Raw genomic sequence first — 20,209 nt, 5'->3', positions numbered from 1 at the left:
ATAGAGTTATAGTTGTGAATACTTTAATTGAATCAAATATAATATTTGTTTTCACATTGACTAGATTTGATGATGTACATCACTTGTCAACACAAGCTAAACTTGTTCTTAGTTTTGTTCCCTTTGCAACTATTTTATGTGAGGTTGTATGGCTAGTCAAGTGTATGATTCCATTTCAAGAGCAACAAAAGGCTTATCAAAGAATCCCATAACTCATTCAATTACACTAAGATATGTATCAAAGTCATGGTATTTTAGGTATTGTAAGCATATATCACATCAAGCATCATTATTATTTTTGTCATTTCTCAAGTAACACACTGTAAACATATGTCACATCAAGCATTATTATTGTTGTTGTCATTTCTCAAGTAACACACATGGTATCATTCCTATGGGACCTAACATAGACTAGAGCATGCCACATGACTGAGACAAGTTCAAGGTTTTGCACTAATGCAGGGCTTATTGTTGTCATTTCTCAAGTAACACACATGGTATCATTCCTATGGGATCTAACATAGACTAGAGTATGCCACATGATTGAGACAAGTTCAAGGTTTTGCACTAATGCAGGGCCTATGTAAAGAGACCCTCTACATGCTGATGCAACAGCAAGTCTTTAAGTTTGGCAATTTTAGAATTCTCAAGAAAGGAAGGCTAAACAATTTTGACATTTGCATAGTAATGCACTTTACTCTCATTTCTCTCTTTGTACCTTTACTAAAGTTACTTTACAATCTCTTTAAAAAGAGATCCTTAACCATGACTTTAAAATGTATAGAGGATTATGCTCTAGGGCTCTTGCTTTAATACCATTTTTGTGGATAGCTTGTGAGTTGTCCTATTGCTTCTGCCAACTTTCTCTAGCATGGAAGATTGCAAATGATTGTCATTTGCCTTACTTTATCCATATGCAAGCATGTAGGAACATCCTCTCATGTTTTGATGGACACACAACAATCTTTTTCTTGAAGTAATTGAAGACTTCTAACATAGCTCTTTGTGAAAATGATGTAAAGTTCAAGAAGGTTAAAAAGACCGTGACACATAAAATGGAGTATGTACAAACTTAGCAAGACAAAAAATTATGGTTCAAAGTAGTCATGTTTTCTTAGAATACAAGAAATGGAATGACTGTCACAAAAAAAAAGTTTTGGTAACTCTCACACACTCTTTCTAGTATAAAAAGAAAAAAAATAAGAGGGCAATGCTCTTGCATGTGATAGTGTGGCCTTGTTCTAACATAGGCCTAGAGGATCCAATGAAGAGATTGAAGGCTGTGATTAAGCTCGTAGTGATTTAGGCTTAATGGTCCACTATAAAAGCATGCCTTTCATTAGTTTATGAAATCTAGCCTTTAAAGCAATGCCTATTAGCTATTCTTATACATTTATGACTAGCCACATTTATATAATGAGATTGACCAATAGATAAGCATGATAGATTAGCTTACACACTCTTTTTAATGCACAAAGTAAAATATCAAAAGGACAATGCTCTTGCTTGTGATATTGTGTTCTCATTCTGACATAAGCATAGGAAGAGATTGAAGGTTATGATTGACCCTACACTGATGTAGGCTTGATGATGCACTATAAAACATGCCTTTCCTTGGTTGCTCAAATCTTGCTTCTTAAGTAATGCCTATTAGCTCTTCCTATACATTTATGACTAGCCACACATACATAATGAACTATCTAGATTGACCAATAAATAAGCATGATAGATGAATATGCAAATTTGATTGAAACTGATATAACATCAATCAAGCATTACCTCTCCAATAATAAAACACAAAATTTCCATGTAAGGTTGATAATTCCTTTAGATTACCATGTCGGTAGTAAAATTACTAACCTTTTATTTGCACATAGGTATACGTATATATAAGGGAAAGTTTGTAGAGATTACACATTACATTCTACCAAAAAATTTACAACAATACCTCAAATTTGATTGATGTATAGGTTGGAAAATCAATTGGGCTCATTATTGAAAGGTTCATCTACCTCAATGCAAAACTATTACCTATCCCTAAAAGCTTCAACTAAGTCACTAAAGAAAATATACAAGTCAAATGTAGGACAATAGAGCAAACCATAAGGTGGGCAAGGAGATTTGTAGCCCCCTTGCTAAAGCAAACTTATACTACAAATATTTTCATTAATGGAAGTTGAAATCCTCCTAGAGATACATCAATCATAATAAGGGTGGCATAACTTCCTTTGTTAGTACAAGTAAGACTGAATAACCTAACCCCTATTTTTAATAGGAATACAAAAGACAAGGTCTTGATGCTTAACCATGATATAAAGTTTTACTTTTAATATAAACACTAAAACAAGGTCTACAAGGTTCACACGCTATGATAAAATATATAACTAATAGAAATGCAAGAAATGATTATTTATGAAGTATATATTTCTTGAGAAGAGTGTTTTCTATAGTTATAGCAAGACTTGTTTAAATAGATAGTAATCAAGATTTTGGGTGTGCCCCAATCCCCCCCTCCCCCCCCCCCCCCAAAAAAAAAGCCTCAACTCCCAATACAAGGGTTGATGCTTAACCATGATATAAACTTCCACTTTTAATATGAATAATAAAACAAGTATTTTCTATAGTTATAAAAAGACATGGGTTTGTTTAACTAGGTAGAAATCAAGATTCTCTTGGGAGTGCAACTCCCCCTCCTCCACCCCCCAAAACCCACCACCAAAAAACAAACAAACCTTAACTCCCTCTACAAGGGGAAGGGTGAATCCCCCAAAAACCACCACAAAAAAAGAAACAAACCTTAACTCCCACTACAAGGGAAGGGAGATTCACCCTTCTTGCTTCTCAAGTGTAGCAATTGTTTTGACTAAACCATATAAGAAATAAACATTTCCTTAACGTGCTCCTTGCTTGTGTAAACACCACATATTAACAAAGTAGTGAAGTAATTTCACTAGAGTTAACTAACTTGTGCAAAAAGAGATCAATTTCAACCAAGTAATAGCAAGAAGAATAATGTGCAACAAATCCTCCTTAGGAGTTGATTGGCCCCTCCTATTAAGAGTGAAGCTATCATGTTAGCTAGTTTCTATGTGTATTGAGCTACATCAAATGGTGGTTAATATCTAGTTATCATTTAGTCATAGTTTACCTTTACAGGGCTTGATGCACAACTAAACATAAGTTTTTGAAGCAATAAGGAGATGGAAATTTTGCAAAAGATTAGAGAAAGAGGGAGAAATGTTGCACCAAACGAACATGAAATGAGTAGAATAGACCCCTGGAACTTGTCACGAATTATGTGGTGGGGGACTTTCTTGAGTTGCTACACCATGAAATGAGGGGGAGCCAAGTGTCAACCCCTCTACCATAGTATAATCACACATCCAAACCCCTATAATGTTGCTAGCTTAGGCTCTAATTCCTATGTAATTTATCAAATTGCTCAACTTTAATCCAAGCCATGTAGAAAGCTACCCAACTAATCAAGCCTACTCATCCATAGCATGGGGTCATTGGAACCTCCATCCTCATGTTTTTTTTCCAATCACATGGTACTCTTTAATTATTTAATTGCTACCATGTTATGTTTGACATGAATGTTCTCATGTTGTCTCCTTAGGGTTGGCTCATTAGTACAATACCCTTAAGTTAAAAAATATTAGTGAACAATCATTCCTTGACAATCTAAATAAACTTCTATCAAGATAAAAAGTAAAGTTTTTTAATCAAAATATATCAATATAGTGTACAGTATAAAGTCTATAGTGTGACATAGTCATGAAGCCCCCATTTTCGAGTTGATTGTATTGACGAATTGCACTCCATGATGAACTGTGGTGTCACAACAAAGTTTTAAGTAAGTCAACATCAAGCCATATATCCAAACATCATAGTGGATGAGATCGAGTATTTTGGCAACCTACAAAGTGTTATTTCAATAGATTATCCATAGCTTCTCCACCATGATCATATTCAATGTACAGTGGTTTAATGAGGTATTAGAAGGAGTAGGGGCAACGATTCAAAAAGGGCTATTTGGATTCTTGGAGGTAGATTCTAAGAAAAGATGGAATGATTTCCACAACACATTTATCTTGCTAGGTCACTATGAGTAGGTGCATGACCTTCTTTTAAAATTTTACCATGATATGAAAAAGTCACAAACGCTTTCTTTTTTCTTAATATGGCACATTCTTAATTGATTTCAAATAGTTAATCTTCTACCCTAACCCATGACAATCTCATGTTGGAATATTAGAGTGAGAGCAAGAGAAAGTGTGCACAAAAAGGAGAGAGAGCTCAGGTACAAGAAGAAAATCTTGCTTAATGAGTTGTTTACAAGTACAATTAGTACATTGTCCTCTACATTGAGAGTGACCTTTAGGCTATTTAAATACACTACAAGGATTTGAGCTAGTAGCGACGCCGATTAGCAACGGCGGATAGCGGCGTCGCTATTGACGTCGCTACCGAAACCGAGCGCGGTTTTCATTTCGTGTTTGCGGCTTGTGAGTTTTGAGAGCAAGAGCGAGGGAGAGAGCGACCATCGTGAGAGAAGGAGAGGAAGAAGACTTGCCGCCGCCGCCGCCACCGCCATTGTTCGCGAAGGAGAGGAGGAGCCTTCATCGCAAAGAGGAGCCGCCCCACGCTCGCCATATCTCATCGGTGAGTCTCCCTCTCTCTTTCTTTTGCTTGTTTAAGGTTTAAATCACTCTCTTTTGCTTGTTTAGGAGAGGAAATGAGAGAGAAAGAGAGGGAGAGGGAGAGAGAGGGAGAGAAAGAGAAAGAGAGGGAGAGGGAGAGAAAGAGGGAGGGGGAGGAAATGAGAGAGGGAGAGAAAGAGAAAGAGAGGGAGAGGGAGGGAGAGGGAGAGTGCATTCTCTCTCTCCCTCTCCCTTTTGCTTGTTTAATGTTTAAATCACTTTCTTTTTTGCTTGTTTAAGAGAGGAAACGAGAGAGTAAGAGAGAAAGAGAGAGAGAGGGAGAGGGAGAGGGAGAGGGAGAGGGAGAGGGAGAGGGAGAGAGAGGGAGAGAAAAAGAAAGAGAAAGAGAAAGAGAAAGAGAGAGAGAGGGAGAGGGAGGGGAAGGAAATGAGAGAGGGAGAGAAAGAGAAAGAGAGGGAGAGTGCATTATCTCTCTCCCTCTCCCTTTTGCTTGTTTAATGTTTAAATCACTTTATTTTTTGCTTGTTTAGGAAATGAGAGAGAAAGAGAGAAAGAGAGGGAGAGGGAGGGGAAGGAAATGAGAGAGGGAGAGAAAGAGAAAGAGAGGGAGAGGGAGAGGGAGGGAGAGTGCATTCTCTCTCTCACTCTCCCTCTTGCTTGTTTAATGTTTGAATCACTTTCTTTTTTGCTTGTTTAGGAGAGGAAATGAGAGAGAAAGAGAGAAAGAGAGGGAGAGGGAGACAGAGGGAGAGAAAGAGAGGGAGAGGGAGGGGAAGGAAATGAGAGAGGGAGAGAGAGAAAGAGAGGGAGAGGGAGAGGGAGAGGGAGGGAGAGTGCATTCTCTCTCTCCCTCTCCCTTTTGCTTTTGGAGAGTGTTAAGATATATTGTGAGAGGGAGAGGAAATACGAGAGAAAGAGAAAGAGAGGGAGGGAGAGGGAGAGAAAGAGAAAGATAACATATATTCGAATGATAGCATATCCATGATTATGGTAATGGTATCCACTTTACTTTTTTTATGGGTACCATTACATCGACTCCTTAAGGGGCTAAAAATTAGTCATACCATTTATAAAGTCTAATTAGGAAATTTAAGATGCACGACAATAGACTTATCGATAATGGTATGCAATGTGCTTTGCCATGGGCCACGTACATTGGTGACTCTTTAAGATGGCTTAAAATTGGTCATGTCCTTCATAATGTCTAAGTAGGGGATCTAATTGTGATATGCATAATTCATTGTTTTTGTATTAACTTTATAGGCATAACAAATTAGAAATCATGCCAACTAGTCAACGGAAGGACTAAAAGAAAATGATACCCTAGCTAATGGTCATTACGGTACTTCATCAAAATGAACCCAAAAGTATTGTTATAAAAGAAGAATCCCTTAAATTGAGTATAGGATATTTTCTCTCAGGTCTTATGACTATGAGTAGAATTGATTGAAATAAATTTTATTACTATAGTTGATAAATTTCATAGATGGCATTAATTTTAATACGCGATCCTAGGACAAAAAAACCACATTTCTAAGATGCTTTTTGTTGAGACTGATTTATTATTAGACTAAGAGATCCTCAATGATGCTCATAAATGGATTACTTATACTCAAAGCCCTCTAGTGCAATTTTTTACAATAACGAATAATTATCTACCGGGATAAACAAATCCTTGAGCATGATACAAGGCTGAGATATAACATCAAAAAATCTCTCAACTACTATGTACAATGCAAGATTTATGGTCAACTTGCAACTTGACGTACATCTCCATAAAGCTATCCATTTAAGCCTCGTTTACTGTAATGTAGATAAGATGGAAAATGAAGAAGGTCTTATTAATAGTTCAAGATCGCGAGACGTATCTTAATCAGTGTGTCCCATGTCCTTGCTCTCAATGCAAGTTGGCAATTAGACGAAAACGCCGATTGTCTATAGAACACGTACGACGATTTGGCGAGTTTCAATCTGAGATCATTGATCAGGCGATTGCGGATTTTCAGCAAACGGTAATTTGAAGTTAATATTAATCATGCATTGTACTCGCAAGCTAATTGAAAACCATACAAAATAAGATTGGGTCTTGTTGGCAAATTTTCTATCCAGGGGGGTGATGTCTCGACCCAAGGGGGAGTGCACCCTTTGCGGCCAATTAGAAGAGTTCGTGGACGTGCGATGGATGGATTGCAGGAGCCAATCCACCACTCGCAAGGCCCATCTATACCGTCAATGCCAGAGGAGACAGACAACCTTCCCGACCTACCTACAATCTTGGAGCCTGAGATGGAGGCAATGATCGATGCATTGATTCCCATGGATGTTGAGACATCTGACTCGCTTAGAGAGGAAGCATCCATACCATTATATGATGGGTGCCGAGTATCTCGGTTAAAGACATTGCTTGCACTCTTAAGTGTGCAAGCAAAATACGGTTGGAGCGATACGAGTGTGACTGAGTTATTTAGGTACCTTGCACATAGGCTTCATTGATTTTTATTTTTTACAGTATTATTGCAAACATTTATGCTTTTTCAAGGTGTTTTATGATTTTTTTCAAGTTATTAAAATATCATATATTACCACTTGTAAATACCATGCCTGAGTCTCGTGATGATGCATGACATGTTTTACGGAAGCTTGGCATGGACTACAATAACATCCATGCATGTATCAACGACTGCATACTATTTCGAGATGAATATGAGACTATGGAGACATGTCCAAAGTGTGGTGCTCACAGGTATCAACAGGACTTGCAAGGGCAAACCATCCCTCAAAAAGTTCTCAGACACTTTCCGCTCATCCCCCGCATAAACCACATGTTTCGCACGTCTGGCATGGCAAGCTTAACAACGTGGCATGTGCAGAATAGGTCCACGGATGGAGTTCAACGAATATCAGCGGATTCGCGCGCATGGAGCCATATTGACTCTACCTTCCCAAGCTTTGCGCGAGAGCCAAGGAATCTTCGGCTCGGTCTCGCCATGGATGGTGTGAACCCATTCGGTCTGCGCTCGATTTCTTACAGTGTGTGGCCTATAGTGCTTGTCAACTACAACATCCCTCCATGGCTTTCTACGAAGAAAGGACATCTCATCCTTAGCTTGCTCATCTCGGGCGGCTACAAAGTAAAAAATATGGACGTATATCTTCGTCCATTAGTCGATGAGCTTAAGATTTTGTGGGAGAAGGGGGTCACTGTGCAAGATATGAGCAGGCGCGATGGTCGGCGGTCAGCCAACATTCGAGCCATTCTCATGTGGACGATGCATGACTTTCCGGGATTGGGAGAGTGCTCAGGTGAGCAGACCTCCGTTCTCGCTGGTAATATCTATATTTTATTTCATTCAATCAAGTATTCACTAGGTCGTGGCTCGCCTTACAGGTCTGGTTACCTCAGGTTATCATGCATGTCCATTGTGTGGGCCACAGTTAGACTCCCGAAGGTCACGAACCATGAAGAAGATGGTATATCAAGGACACGCCGCTTTCTTACCGGAGGATCATGAACTTAGGGAAGGTTTTCTTGAATGACCTCCAACACGTATGAACGCTGCAAGCTGGTACGAGCTGAAAATGGTAAACCCGCAATCACATCCAAATGGAATGCGACGGTTCTCAGTTTTCTACGAGTTGCCATATTGGACCCACTTACAGGTCAACCACTTGTTGGATCCCATGCATATTTTCAAGAATGTGGGCAGCTTGCTATGGGACCACATCACAAGAAAGAGAGACACTATAGGGTCACGAATGGATTTGAAGGAGGTAGGTAAGATGGAGGCGCTTTGGCCGCAGTCGAGTGCTGAAGGGGGAGTGCAGCTTCCTCGCGCTCCTTGGGTTTTGTCCACCAAAGAAGAGCGCATTGTGAAGCAAGTAATTAAGTCTATTCGCACTCCGACAGGTATGATGTGTTCTCTCAGGTCCGCATTTTCTAAAGATGACCAATTGTCGGGGCTAAAATCCCATGATTGGCATAAGATATGTCAGGTTTGTGAACAGAATGGATTGTAATTAGCGTGGGCATTTTGCAATTTGAAAAGTGGCCATTATTCATAATGCTTTCTCATTTGTGGCAGTTTGTCCTACCGATCGTGATCGCAGGATGCCTTACTCCAGAAATTCGCGGGGCCATTTACAAGTTGTCGACTTTGGTGCAATGGATCTCACATAAAGATATTAAGACGTCCTCTATTGAATCCGCAAGGTAGGGAGCAGTGGAGACGGTCTGTCTCTTTGAGAAATACCTGCCCACTAGCATGCTCACGATACAAGTTCACCTTCTTGTGCATCTTGTGGACGAAGTGGAGATTGCTAGACCTGTCCATACGCGATGGATGTTCTTCCTGGAGTGCTTCATGAAAATCCTGAAAGGCTTTGTGCGACAACGAGCTCGTCCAGAAGGTAGCATGGCGGAAGGTTGGTTGGTGTCAGAGGTGTTAGTGCATATCTCACAATGGCTACCAACGGTGGAACCAGACAATGAAATGCTATGGACGCTGAAGGACGATAATAGACTGACTGGAGATGTGGTGGTTGGAAATGGGGTAGAAAAAAGAATGGATGCCTCAATGGAAGAGAAGGTGAATCGCTTTTGTATGTTGCACAATGCCTCCATGGAGACGTGGCTCACCAAGTACCAGATTGCAAGGCAAGATCGAGAGGAAGCGCGAGCTAAATTCCGACGCAGTATGCATCATCCACCGATTCAATATCCCGAAGGCATGGAGGAGATGCCGCGGTTTATGTCAACACGCAACCATGGAGCCTTGACCGCAGCATCCAGCGAAGGGACAGAGGTCTCAATGGAGGAGTGGGAGTTCTCGAGGGGATGTAGTCCAAAGGTGATGAGGGGTTTAGAATATGTCATATCTAAATTTTATATGCGACATCTAATTTGAGTGTTTCAATGTACAGTACAAAATATATAGTGCAGCGTGGTCACGCGGACTGCATTTTCGCGTGGAGCGTATTGACAAAATGCGCTCCACAATGGACTGTGGTGTCATGGCAAGGTTTGAGCAAGAGAGCCGGCGACGAGCAACGGATCCGAACACGGTTGTGGATGAGATGGAGTATTTTGGGAACTTGCAAAGTATTATTACGGTGGATTACCGTAGCTTCTCCATGATACTATTCGATGTGCAGTGGTTCAAAATGGTACTTGGAGGAGCTGGAGCAACAGTTCGACGAGGTCCATTTGGATTTCTCGAAATAGATTCCGAAAAAAAATCGACGGATTTGCGCGACACTTTTGTGTTGCCGGCCCATTGTGAACAGGTGCGTAGAGTCATTTGCTTGCTAATTGTAATACGACATGGTTTATGTCACAATGGTTTGAACTCGCTTTGTACATGTTTGTGAACAGGTAATCTTCTATCCAAACCCCTGACAACCTCGATGGTGGTATGTTATACCTTCAACTCCTCGAAGTACGAGAGTATATGATCAAAGCGATGTTCCGGGCATAGATGAAGATAATATGCAAATAGAGGGGTTGATATTACAAGGGGTGGAGGCCACCGCAAGTTTGGAGCCCGCATCGGCTAACAATGATGGAAATACAGTAGTCCACGAATTTTTTGAGAACGAGGCAGACTCGTTCTTTTGTGGTGACATGTCTATCGACCTTCCAGTGTATGTAGAGTTGTGTCAGGAGATTAACATGGGACCATAGAATACTTCATTCTTGGAGAATTGTATTACTCAATTCGTTGTTTAGATCTTCCATAAAGGTACATAAGATATGCATTTTAAGAGGGATTTTTCAAAAATGATTTATATTACTGTGCTTTGTATAGTTTAAATTGATTATTCTAACACCATTTTTTATCTGTGCAGGTGACATTTTCAGGATGAGTCGAGGGATGAGCAATGAGGAGTTTCAGGACATGATGGCATGCATGTCTCCAGACCAGCTCGCAAGATTCAGAGAGATGGCAGACCAGGAGTTGTCTCGTTCTTCGTCAGGGCGCTCTACTAGATCTGCTTCAACGCGATCAGATGCTTTAGCTTCGAGCAGACGATCTTGACGCTCATGACTTGGGCCAGAGAGAGGGATTGCATCGGGATCAGGGGGTGCTGCTGTGGAGACACGGATGTGGTGTCTCCGTCTCGTCGTTCAGCTGGAGCTGCGTCACCTCCAGGATTTGTCACACCTGTGGGGACATCTACTCCAGTTACTCTGGCTTTTGCGTAGCCGTCAGTAGCATGTGGTACCCTTTTGGTGGCACCCCTTTGAGTGCCACTCCGAGAGAGGTTATCCCCGTTGGTACACCGGATGTATAGGGGTCTCCTAGATATGCCCAAGAGTGTGGACGGAGATGGGAGAGGACCCATCTTAGGCAGACTCCTAGGGGTTATGGATACCTGGTTGATAGTAGGTCAGGAGCCATCATCATGAATGATGAGGGGAGGAGCGTGATGGCTCGCATGAGAGAGTTGTGCAAACAAGTTTTTCGGCACAACGTCCTAGATCATTGGAAGAATATACCGGAGGGGAGCAAGGACTACATAGTAGCATCCTTGCACAAGGAGTTTCCGGTGCCAGCCGCAGTAGATAGATTCTCTACGGGCTGGATGATGGATTGCATGCGTGCATACATGTCACATAGACGATCCGACGCACGCTAGGCAATCAAGAGTGGGGCTGCAAAGCCCAAGTGGTTAGATGCAGACGACTGGCGCCGATTGAGGGAGGAGGCTACAGATTCGCCAGGACGTTGGAGTCAGCAAGGCGGGAGGCGGCGAGGGCACGACTCGAGACCGGAGTGGTCCATCATCTTGGGAGTGGCGGCCACAGGACATATTTGGAGGACTTTGTAAGTTTCTCTTTTGTTTTGCTTATTTGTTTTTTTGAAATATTCTTTGTACTGGCAATCATGTTTCTAACAGTTAGCATTTTGTTTTCTTTGCAGCACTCCATTACAAATCGCGATCCGCAAGGCCTTGAGACTCGATATGTAGAGAGGCACGGTCTCAATGCATTGATCGACCGATTGTATAGACGCAGCGGCCCTGTAAGTCACTCATCTTTCTTGTCCGTAGTTACCATGAGATATTTGAATGCATTATTGTATGGTGGATTGATATGTTGCTTCTTTTTCTGCAAAATCCATTCGATGCTTCTTTGCGGCGAGACGAGCTTTCGGGGGACGAGGATTTATAGCTCGCCCTTGGATCCTTGGAGCTCACACACCTTTAGTTTTTAGTCGCCTGATCTATGTAGACATTTTCTATGTATTACTGATATCCTTTCATGATTGTACCAATCGCATTTTATGCGATCATGTATTTATTTCATGTATCAGTTTTATGATTTCAGTATACATTCTTTTTGTTTGCAAGCGCTTTGTATGCAGTAGTGCAGAAACTATTTTGTATGGCTCTCATACAGCACACAGTGCTATATGTGGCAAGGCAGCTTGCTACCCTGCCACAAATTTTTTTTTTCCCTGTTACCGTTGTTATTTGCGTCGCAAATTTACTACTCGCGTCGCTATTGGCCTCGCTATGTGCATCGCAAATTTACTGGTTGCGTCGCTATTTGCGACGCATATAGCGACGCATATAGCGACGCCAATAGCGACGTTTCTATGGCATCATCAATAACGACGCTTTTTGCGACGATGGGGGAAAATTTTGTTGTTTGTATTTTTGTCGCTTTAAACGTCGGTATAAGGTCTATATCTTGTAGTGATAGCCTCTATATGGCTAGGGTTAGGGTTTCCCCCTACCCTCTATTTCATTCACACCTGGCTACCCTTATCCACCCTTGCATACATAGGATTCGTATGCCAGAGCAAATGAGATTATTAAGATGTAGTAGGCTCAAATGTGATGTGTTACAATCTAAGATGAGGGATGATGACAATGGTCTATGTGTTTATGGCATGTATATAGTCTCATAATGATAGTTAAGCACTCAATATATATGCTTAAGATAGGGACTAATCTTCTCAAGATTGAGGTTTAGTGTAAAACATCTTCCACATACTGATTAGAAATAGGATTGTGACTATGAGATGTAGCATTAGTGCTTACAAGCACTCATCTCATAGTATATGTTTATAAGTCATCTTTCTTATGAGCTTAATGATATTCACCAAGTGTCTTTGAACCTAAGATGGAACTTTCAAATCTGCAAGAGACTCCACAAGACTTAAGTCAATGATTAGAATCACTATTAGTGTCAACTAGTGTAATTAATATTGAAATAGGAAAGCTTGAAGCTTTCTGGCTATGGCTACCAGATAGACAACCCACAGCTAGGGTGTTGCTCTAATGAGCAACATGGAAGGAATTATGCCAAACCCTTTTAGGGTAGGATAGCCCACTTAGGGGGCTACAAATTTCCTATGAGGGCTCAAATGATTGTGCCTTCTCCTATCCACACTGTAGCTTGAATATCCACGATGTAAAAAACCATGCTAGATCTGCATCTTTAGTAATGTCACCTTCTTCGTTGCCCAATGTTGGATTTTTTTGTGGTGTATTGAAATACCCTAAGTTGGGAGAAATTATCCAAAAGAAATAAAGGTAAAATATGCTCTCTTTTGTTCTCCCCAGGTCCTCCAACAGAGGTGGGTGTGGCATGCAACTATGGAGGTGAAGAGGTATAGTGAGAAAATGGCATGCTCATGTGCACTTAATGGAAAATGGAGTTAAAAGAAGCTTACTGGATCAGAGATGGCTCTGATACCATGTTGGAATATTAGAGTGAGAGCAAGAGAAAGTGTGCACAAGAGGGAGAGAGAGCTTAAGTAAGAATAAGATCTTACTTAATGAGTTGTTTACAAGTACAACTGGTATACTCTCCTCTACATTGAGTGTGACCTCTAGGCTCTTTAAACAGTCTCTGGATTGCTAGGGTTAGGGTTTTACCCTGCCCTCTAGTTCATTCACACCCAACTACCCTTATCCATCCTTCATACATAGGGTTCACATGCCTATCTCTCAACACCTCATTGGTGGTATATTGTGCCTACAACATCTCGGATGGCTCAAGTGTATGATGAAAGAAAAGTCCATAGTGTGGACATGGAGAGTAAGTAGGAGAGGAGTTGCTATTGTGGGGGATTTGAGGATGAGGAGGGCTTACAATGTGCAGAGAATATAAGCAGAGGTAATCCAAGGAAAAAGACAAGAGTGAAAGAATTCTTCAAGAGTGAAGTAGACTCTTCTTTTTATGGGGACCTAAGCATAAACATTTCAGTGTATGTTGAGCTATGCCAAGAGCTTGCATGGGGCCATATGATTGGTTATATTTGCATCTCCTTGTTGTCAAATTCATTGACTATTTGCTTATGCCGATACTTTATTGCATGTTTTTAATTTACATATTTCTTTGCAAATATATATTGTTGTGCTTCACTTTCACACTTATATTGATTGTGCTAACATAGTTTTCTAGCTATGCAAGTAACTATAAATGATCCAAAGATACTTCGAGGACATAGCTGAATAAGATTTATCTCAATGGATGTCTAGACACTTTATACATTTTTCCTTGGTACGTTTGGACATGTCAATATCCAACAAGCAAAGTCAACACTCTAAGTTGGCCGTGAAGAGAGGCTCAGGAACACCTTGCTCAACCAGTGGAGATGGTGGTTGTGGTGGATGTCTCAAGAAGCTACAAAATTTCTCTCCTCCTTGTTCTAGGGGATGCTACAAAGATATAGACATTGTGACTCCACAAGTCATGATTGCTACTCACTTTCTTGTTGATTCTAGAGAGTGTGGCTCAATTGTGTGCTAGGAGGCATGGATGTAGTGTCCCCATCCCATCTCTCAAATCGACACTTATCACCTCTAAGATTTGCTACATCTATAGATACATCTACTCCCTTAATGTTAGATTTTGCTCAATTGTCTCTATAAGTGGCATTCCTAAGGTGCTAGTACAAGAGGTGCCACCATTATAGGTACACTAGACATATAGGGGTCTCCTAGTTATGCCCAAGAGCATTGTTTGAATGTGGGATAGGGTGCACCTTAGACATATCCTACCAAGGTACATATACTTAGTGTATGAGAAAACCAATGAGGTGCTCATGAATGATGAGGGGATGGTGCTTACACGCAGGAGGGAGTTGTTTCGATAAGTATTTATGTACAATGTTCTAGATCATTGAAAAAAATATACCAAAGGGGAGCAAGGACTATGTAATAGCATCCTTGCACAAGGAGTTTGTAATACATGCACCGACTGATCAATTCTCCACTTGATGGATGATGGATTGTATGCATGCTATCTCACATAGATGGTCAAATGTGCAGAAGGAAATCAAGAGTGTTGTATTAAAGCTTCAGTGGTGGTTGGACCCAGAGGATTAGTGGAGACTCAAGGAGGAGGCTGTAGACTCTCCAAGGTGATGGGCAGCAACAATAAGAGGCAAGGAGGGCATGGTTGGAGATAGGAGTCATGCACTATCTTAGAAGTAGTGTTACATGACTTATTTGGAGGACTTCATAAGCTCTCCATTAGTTATATTCACTTTCTTATTGTGTATGCTGCTTGTACTAATAATGTTTTTTCTAGCAATGCTATGTTGCCAATCTTGTAATACGATCACAAACTACAACCCCATAGGATTGGAGATTCGGTATACATAGAGACATGGTCTCACTGCACTCATCAACAAATTATATATGTACAATAGTCCAATAAGTTGACCTCTTTCATGTTTTCAGTATTTAGTTCTTGTGATGCATTATACACTCTAAATTAATATTTACTTGTTTATATTATAGAGTCCATTCAACGATCCATTGCATCAGGATGAGCTCTCAGATAGTGAGAAGCTATAGTAGTCACTTGGATTCATGGAGCACGCATCCCTCCCTTTTTTGCCCCTATGCTCCATGCATACTCTTTCTATGTAGCTTTCTTTAAATACATGTCTTATTCTTTGTATGGTCTCGCATTTTGCGATATTTATAAATATATTTCTCCCTCTATCAATCCATGTAGTTCTATGAAATGCTATCATCAATATTGGACTTAGTTGAAAATTGAATCAATAGACTCCTCTTTCCTAGCATCTCATGATTTATATGTTTGAATAATAACTATGCATTTAATTTATGGATTATCTATGGAACATTATTTAGCACGTGTGATGCCCTACTATCCAAATTTCTAATCATCACTATTTGCATATCAAATAAACTTGTACCCATTGCTATTTGCATCACAAATCCTGCAACCATCACTATTTTTGTATCTGCATCACTATATAGTGATGCAAATAGTGATGGATCTATAGAGACACATATATCAATGTTTCTAGTGATGACATGGATAATTTTTTGGATGAATAATTTTGTTAGGCTTTGAATGTTGGTATGGGACCTATATGTTATAGTGTAGATAGGAAGGAATCGAAGAAGGTGTAGGAGATTAGGAGATTTCGAACAAGTGGAACAATAATAGGAGGAAACATAAATTCTAGTAAGAGCATCACACAACCTTGATAGCGGTGTTTAACTATTGCTTAAGGTCGATTTTGAAAATTTTCATTATGTTGTTAGATATTCTTTGTAATGAGTAATATGACTATTTGTTTTTTCTTAGGTTACTATTATGGTATGTATCGGTCAGTTATCATTGGTATGATTAATTATCGTTGACTCACTTGTATATTAAATTTTATATAACTAATGGTAAATTTCTATGGTTGCTTCAATTATCCTTCCATTCTTATACTTCTAGCTATATTTGTATTTGATGGGTAGCAATAGAGGTTTGGTACTTGTAAGATTTCGAACCCCTTAGGAAAAAAGAAAACTAGAGTTGATATCCACCTCGATATCTTGCCAATTCTTGCCTTGGAATGTACAATAAGCAATACTCTAAGCCGATCCATGCTTATATTATTGAGGAATATATTGGCATGTCCATGTTAACTCTTTGTGTGATTCTAATACTAAAGATAGGGCATGAAAAATCCTAACAAGTATGCTAATGAGTCCCCATCAAGAAGACTATGATATCATCCATGTATAGTCATGCAATAGTGCTTCAAACCAACTCGTCTTAGCCAATGCTTTTGTTAACACCTATCCATACTCTCATCTAATACCCAAGGGATGTATGACATGTACAAGATGTCCCCACTTGTTGGACATGAAAGTAGCGCCATGATCACAACCCCATCATCGTGCAATATATATGGTCATTAGTGGAGAACCCTTAATAAGCTAGAAGGAAGACTCTATCCAAGATGAGTTTGTCGAAGTTATAAGGGTTTCCACGTGTGAGAATTGCAACTCTTAAATTAACATCCCACTAACATTGACCTTGGTGAGTTTGTTAGGGCACTTAATAGTTTAGACAATGTTAAGATGGCATCAATGAGTTTGGGAAACAACCAATCATAAGTGTTTTGCTATAGACCGTTTTCTATAGGACAACTATGCGAGTTGAGAAATTAGGGGCCATTTGGTTTATTCTTGTGGGAGTTTTACTCTGGTAAGTTACTCATGAATATATATATGCATCACATGGGTTTAAAATAAGGTATTTTTAAAATATCATTTTTATACATTTTTTACATACATAAAGGTGTAGTATAAATGAGTTATTTATAGGTTAAATAGAAAAGGGTTATATTTTATTTAAGGAAAATTTATAGATAATGATATTTATAAATAGGCCTTGAACGCACGTGATGTGGAGGAGATATATATATATAATGACTTTCGTGAGGAGCTTTAGGTGTAAGTTGCAAACAGGGTCACCGACGTATGACCTAATATATTATGTTTCCACATAGCAACTAAATTTCACATGTGATCAACTTACTGATTTATGGCTGATGGGCTCAACTTTACCAAGAACGAGTCAATTAACGCCACAGGCCTAAGACTACCTATAGGTTACACACTTAGCTGAATTGCTAGAAGCATATTGCGCATTGTGTCATGTGTGTGGGGGGTGTCTGGCACTCAGATCCCTTTGACTTGCAGACTACTTTTGTCGGGGCCCTAGTCATGGCAGCTGGAACTTCGTATTGCGTGCGATGGCATAATAATAGTACTCCCACTAGTTCTTTCGTATCTGCTAAAGTGGCATGGTTCCACCGCCTCTCACATCTTTCTCTCTCTTTGCACTTGCACGCCGACTCCCGAGTTCCATCTTTATAAAAATATCGATCGCCTCACTTCAGTCTCTCTTTGCACTTGCACGCCTACTCCCGAGTTCCGTCTTTATAAAAAGATCGATCGACTCACTTCAGTGTCTCCACTCGACTCCCGATTTTCACTTCTCTTCTGTGCAGCTACTCAATTCTTGTTTTGTTTCTCTTCTGTTCTGTTCTGTTCTGTGTGTGGATCAGCAGCTGCAGCCACCCTAACGTATAATTAGCACACGCACAGTATTAATGTCACGCCAGGGCGCGCTTCAGCTCTGGTGCGACCGCTCGACCACCGCCGTCTCCATTGGTGTATACAGGCCTCGCCCCGGTCACACCTTGGACGATTTGCTGACATGCCTTCATAAAACTCTCAGCTCTATCAGGCGAACCAAAACTTGTAGAAAATTCCTGAGGTCATTCGCACTCCTCAGAGCTCTCACAAACGGCAGCTGGGTGAGTCAATTATTCATATAAGTACTGTCATCGCAGATTCACAGTTTATCTGGATAATTAATTTGTCTATCAGAGTTGGCCTGCATAATCAATAATTTGTCTACTTACCCAACGAATCCCTATGGCCAAAACCGTGAACGCGTTCAATTATGATGGTTGATTATTTTCGATCTGCAGGCAGCAGCGGTCATGGTAATCCAAAAGTCCGAATATTGGGAAGATCATGAACAGCCGGGCATACTAGAGGTACTTTATAATACAACCTACTTCATTGACGTATAACAGGCGTCGTCAATAACTTATAAAGCAGGGAACTTACCCTTTTAAACCGTTACGCAGATGGAAGCCTGCCTGCAACGAGAAGTTAGTCCCATAGCAGCCACATTGATCGACTGCGGATTGTACGAGCTCTCGTGCGGAGAATGCAAGGAAGGGGGCTCGAGCGCCAGGCTATGCAAAGGAGAAGCCGTGCACCTGCGGTGGCTTCAGATGCGAACATCATCAGCTGCTACTGCAATTAGTAATGGTCCTGCCGAGAAGACATACCCCCTCGACCGACATGAGGATGATCAGGCCATCAGTCGGTCAGATCTGCAGAGATCTCGAGTACGCCGTAGTCTGTCTGTAGTTCGCCAAGGGCAAGCATGTGCTGCTGATCATCATCTCAGCAGCCCAGGCGCGGGAACTGCGCCATATAATTGTCGTCAGCGTGGAGCTATGATCAGAACACGCAATAACGTGGATGATCATGAGGACGTTCGCACAGCAGCTGCTACTGATCGGCAGGAGCAGCAATGCCTTATACGTCGTAGTGTGAGTCGAAGTACTTCCAGATCAGCTGCTGCGGCTGCCGATCGGGCGCAAGAGTTGTTATCCTACTCGTGCGTGGCAGTGCTAAAGGCGTACCTGAAGGAGATCGAGGGTCTGCGTTCCTGCACTTTCTACAGTGCAATATCAAAACATAACCATGCACAATACGTCCCTGCATCGGCCAGCAGCTCATCATCGTCGTCATGTACAATATCCAGCAGCAGCAGCGGGGATGATCAATATCGTCATCGTCATGAGGAGGAGGAGGAGGAGGAGGAGGAGGAGGGGGTGCAGTCGCAGATCGTGAGGAGTATAAGTACAAGGTGTACTGCTAGACGTCGTCGTAGTAGCAGTAGCAGTAGCAGCAGCAGCAGTAGTAGTATTAGGATGGTGGGGGTGGGCGTGTGGGAGAGCGCCCAGGCTGCCTGCTCTTTCATTGGATCTCCTAGAGGCTCCCCCGCCGAGCCCTTCTGGAGGAGTCTAGGAGCTGAGCTCCGATGCGGTGTCTGCGAGGTAGTCTATGTCAGCTGCTGAATCAAATGTAGGTACACCATAACTTTGAGTGAACGGAGAGACAACTCTCCCTTTTCTTTACAGCACATCTCACGAGCAATCACTAAGTAACATGTCTGAATGTCACATATCTCTTGTGAAAAATATTTGGATGCAACTAGGATTAAAGGGCCAATAAAGTGACGCTCTTCAAAAGGGAAACGCACCTCATCCTAATTGAGTGACTACATTGCAAAAAAAAGGTAATTTTAATCATTTAACATTATGATATATATTTTTTAAAATTATAGATGAGTTTTATATGAGTCAAACAATTGAGCCATATAAAAAATTTTATATTTTAGATTTTATAAAACTTACCAAAGCAATTCATCCTTGAGTATAACTCTATTAGCCCCTCATTGTCATTCTTTAATGAACCCTTCATTTATAACTAGGGCTAGTTGATAAAATAATTTAAAAATTTATTTGAGCTCTATATGATATAAATAGTTTGACTATTTAAAAAGTATGTATGAAACTTACTTGAAAAATATTATAATAGAAGATTTGTAGATGACACTCTATTGGTTCCTTTACCCTAGATATTTTGTTATGCCTCAAGGGATGTGGAGCATAGGCTTTGCC

At 40.7% G+C, this 20,209-nt stretch overlaps 1 protein-coding gene across 1 annotated transcript; it reads left to right on the top strand.

Annotated features, from left to right (window-relative positions):
- Window positions 1-17,837: 17,837 nt before the first annotated feature.
- PROPEP3 (elicitor peptide 3 precursor) lies at window positions 17,838-19,832 on the top strand. Its single transcript, XM_087682123.1, has 3 exons — window positions 17,838-18,259; window positions 18,437-18,505; window positions 18,599-19,832. The coding sequence occupies exons 1-3, from the start codon at window positions 18,053-18,055 to the stop codon at window positions 19,601-19,603; spliced, it is 1,281 nt and encodes a 426-aa protein (XP_087538249.1). The 5' UTR covers window positions 17,838-18,052; the 3' UTR covers window positions 19,604-19,832.
- The last annotated feature ends 377 nt before the right edge of the window (window positions 19,833-20,209 follow it).

This window comes from Lygodium microphyllum, chromosome 7, assembly GCF_053477565.2.
Source record: "Lygodium microphyllum isolate KBCC chromosome 7, Lygodium_microphyllum_v1.1.10, whole genome shotgun sequence".
Classification (NCBI taxonomy): domain Eukaryota; kingdom Viridiplantae; phylum Streptophyta; class Polypodiopsida; order Schizaeales; family Lygodiaceae; genus Lygodium; species Lygodium microphyllum.
Note: the sequence above shows the minus strand (reverse complement) of the source record. Positions and strands in the feature narration are given on the sequence as shown.